The sequence below is a fragment of the Choloepus didactylus genome, chromosome 15 (assembly GCF_015220235.1).
Source record: "Choloepus didactylus isolate mChoDid1 chromosome 15, mChoDid1.pri, whole genome shotgun sequence".
NCBI classification, from domain to species: Eukaryota; Metazoa; Chordata; class Mammalia; order Pilosa; family Megalonychidae; genus Choloepus; species Choloepus didactylus.
In genome coordinates this window covers 34,378,533-34,381,754 of record NC_051321.1, presented here as the reverse complement: position 1 = coordinate 34,381,754, position 3,222 = coordinate 34,378,533, and the positions used below count along the sequence as shown (strand labels likewise).

At 43.8% G+C, this 3,222-nt stretch overlaps 1 protein-coding gene across 1 annotated transcript; it reads left to right on the top strand.

The window, feature by feature from the left end:
• Positions 1-1,107, top strand: LOC119510578 (disks large homolog 4-like). The gene has a single exon (XM_037804984.1). It carries the CDS (start codon positions 265-267, stop codon positions 1,105-1,107), a length of 843 nt encoding a protein of 280 aa, XP_037660912.1. The 5' UTR covers positions 1-264.
• Positions 1,108-3,222: the final 2,115 nt, after the last annotated feature.

Sequence of the window (3,222 nt, the reverse complement as noted above, 5' to 3'; positions counted from 1 at the left end):
CCCTCCTGAGAATCGGGGTGTGCTCCCCAGACCCCCTCCCCTCCATTGGGGACCCCCTTTTAGGGCCCCCTTTCCCTCCCTCCCACGCTCCCCTCCCCTTCCCTTCTCCAACCCTCTCCTTCCCCTCTCACCCCTCCCCCCATCCTGGCCCCCCCTGCAAAAGTGGGGTGCGGAGGGGGGAGGGGTGAGAACCTGCGGAGGGGAGGAAGGAAACTCCGATGAAGTCAGAGCCCCTTACCCGCCGCCGCGGCCAGGCCCCCCAACATGGACTGTCTCTGTATAGTGACAACCAAGAAATACCGCTACCAAGATGAAGACACGCCTCCTCTGGAGCACAGCCCGGCCCACCTCCCCAACCAGGCCAGTTCTCCTCCTGTGATTGTCAACACAGATACCTTAGAAGCCCCAGGATATGAGCTGCAGGTGAACGGGACCGAGGGGGAGATGGAATACAAGGAGATCACACTGGAAAGGGGTAACTCGGGCCTGGGCTTCAGCATCGCAGGTGGCACTGATAACCCACACATCGGTGATGACCCATCCATTTTCATCACCAAGATCATTCCTGGTGGGGCTGCGGCCCAGGATGGCCGCCTCAGGGTCAACGACAGCATCTTGTTTGTCAATGAAGTGGACGTGCGGGAGGTGACCCACTCAGCGGCAGTGGAAGCCCTCAAAGAGGCAGGCTCCATTGTCCGCCTCTATGTCATGCGCCGGAAGCCCCCTGCTGAGAAGGTCATGGAGATCAAGCTCATCAAGGGGCCTAAAGGTCTTGGCTTCAGCATCGCAGGGGGTGTAGGAAACCAGCACATCCCCGGAGATAATAGCATCTACATCACGAAGATCATTGAAGGAGGGGCTGCCCACAAGGACGGAAGGTTGCAGATTGGGGACAAGATCCTGGCAGTCAACAGTGTGGGGCTGGAGGATGTCATGCACGAGGATGCTGTGGCAGCCCTGAAGAACACATATGATGTTGTCTACCTGAAGGTGGCCAAACCCAGCAATGTCTACCTGAGTGACAGCTATGCTCCCCCAGACATCACCACCTGTGAGAGTCCTTCATACCCCAGAACTTCTTGTGACCCATCCCAGTCACCCCCATGACTTCCAGCCCCATGACAGCCCCTGTGGCCATTCCTCTTTGGATTTTCCCCACGAGGTATTCACAAGCTCTGATATTTCCTGTGGTTGGAGAAATGGAAAATCAGCCACCATAGAACTAGTCTCTCTCCCAGAAGGCACAAGGCCCAGATGGTTTTATGCGAATTTTTATCAAACACTGGAGGGATAGTTAATTCTTCTGCTCTTTCAGAGTACAGGAAAAGGTAAAAATTTTCACATCCTGTTTTCATAAGGCTAGTCCAGATATTGACAAAGATAGCGAAAAAGAAAGAAGGCATTAGTGGATTTTGCTTATAAATAGAGATGCAAACATTTAAAGTTTAACAGAGTAGCAAACCAAACACAGCAGCATGTTAAGGGAATAACCTAGTCACAAATCAGGGTTTATAGCAGGAGACCAAAGGTGGTTGAAGATCAGGAAACCTGTCAATATGATTCATTGTACTAAAATAATTAAGGAAGAAAAATTACTTAAGATGACTGTAAATAGATGTGGGAAAGGCAGTTGATGAAATTCAACTTCTGTTTTCATATAAAAACTCTTGGTAAACTAGGAAGAGAAGAAATTTTTCTTTACATGATGAAGGGTAGTTAACAGAAACTATAGCAAACATATTTATAATGATAAAATCGTAGCCATGTTGTCCATTATGTCAGGGACCGGGCCAGGATGCCTCATTACTGACGTTACAATTCATTGCTTTAGAACAGGGTTTGTTAACCTCCATGCTGTTGTCATTTGGACCCGATAATTCTCTGTTGTGGAGGCTGTCATGTGCACTGTAGCATGTCTAACAGCGTCCCTGGCTTCTACCCACTAAAAGCCAGTAGTATCCCTCTCCTCCACCAGGTAGTAGCAGTCAAAAATATCTTGCAGTATTAACAAACATCCCTCTGGGGGGCCTGATCACCCCCGGTTGACAACCACTGCTTTAGAGATTTCAGGCAGTATGATAAGACAAGAAGAATAAATACATTTTGAAATGAAAAAAAAAAAAAAAAAAATGACTGGGTAAACACAACAAGGAAAAAGGATTCTAGTATTTCTGTTACTGATGACAATGAAAGCAATCATGAAATATGGGATCAATCAGAAACATCATGAAAAGTAATGCCCACAGGTGTGCCTATGCATCTTTGTGAGAGTTAATAGTAGGCGAAGTAGCAATCTCAAATCTAGCAATAGCCAGCTGCTCCTAAAGAAACAACCCAGTTGCTGGGAAGTCTGAAAGTTCAGGAGATTAAACATCATGAGCATCATGAAGAGGGGCATGGACCCAGGTGAGTATTAACCAGATTATCTAAATACATGTAATGTGTTACACATACTCTGTGAAGACAAAAACAACCAGCAAATATTTATTTAATACTTAGCATGAGCAGGGCATGACGGAATCAAAACCAAGTCATATCATTAAAGAGAAAGCATACACACAAGACTATGCAGGCATGCAAGTAGGCAAAAACTGTTCTTATCAGAGGAAGACACAAAATGAAAATAAAGCTGATATCATTATAAGCCATAGCTTCGTCATCTGAGTTATGAAATCTCTACCCACCCATACATACAAACAATAATACTTAGAAAAACCAAGTTTCTTGAGCACTTATGAAGTACCAAGCATTGAACAAAGCATTTTAATATATTACCTCATTTAATCTTTACAATAACTCTAATAATCAGATTCTAATAGCCTTATATTTTAACTTTTTATTTTGAAATAATTTAAAACTTAACAGGAAAGTAAGTATTGCAAAATAATATAAAATCTATACACAGAACTCCAATATACCCCCTACCCAGATACCCAGATTTACCAACTTTTAACATTTTGCCACATTTGCTTTATCATTCTATCTACCTAGCTACCTATCTTGTCTTCTAAACATTTGAGAGTAAGTTGTATACTTTGTACACCTTTACCACTCAATACTTCCACATATATATATTTCCCATGGACCAGGATATTCACTTATGTAATCACATTAAGTACAACACTCAAGTTAAGAAATTTCACACTGATGTAAATAATAGCCTCATTTTAAAGAAGAAAAAAAAAACAAGGTTTGGAGAGATTAAGTAATTTGTCTGAAGTC

Excerpts from the sequence above, each read along its gene's own strand:
- LOC119510578 (XM_037804984.1), top strand. The coding sequence starts at position 265 with ATGGACTGTCTCTGTATAGTGACAACCAAGAAATACCGCTACCAAGAT.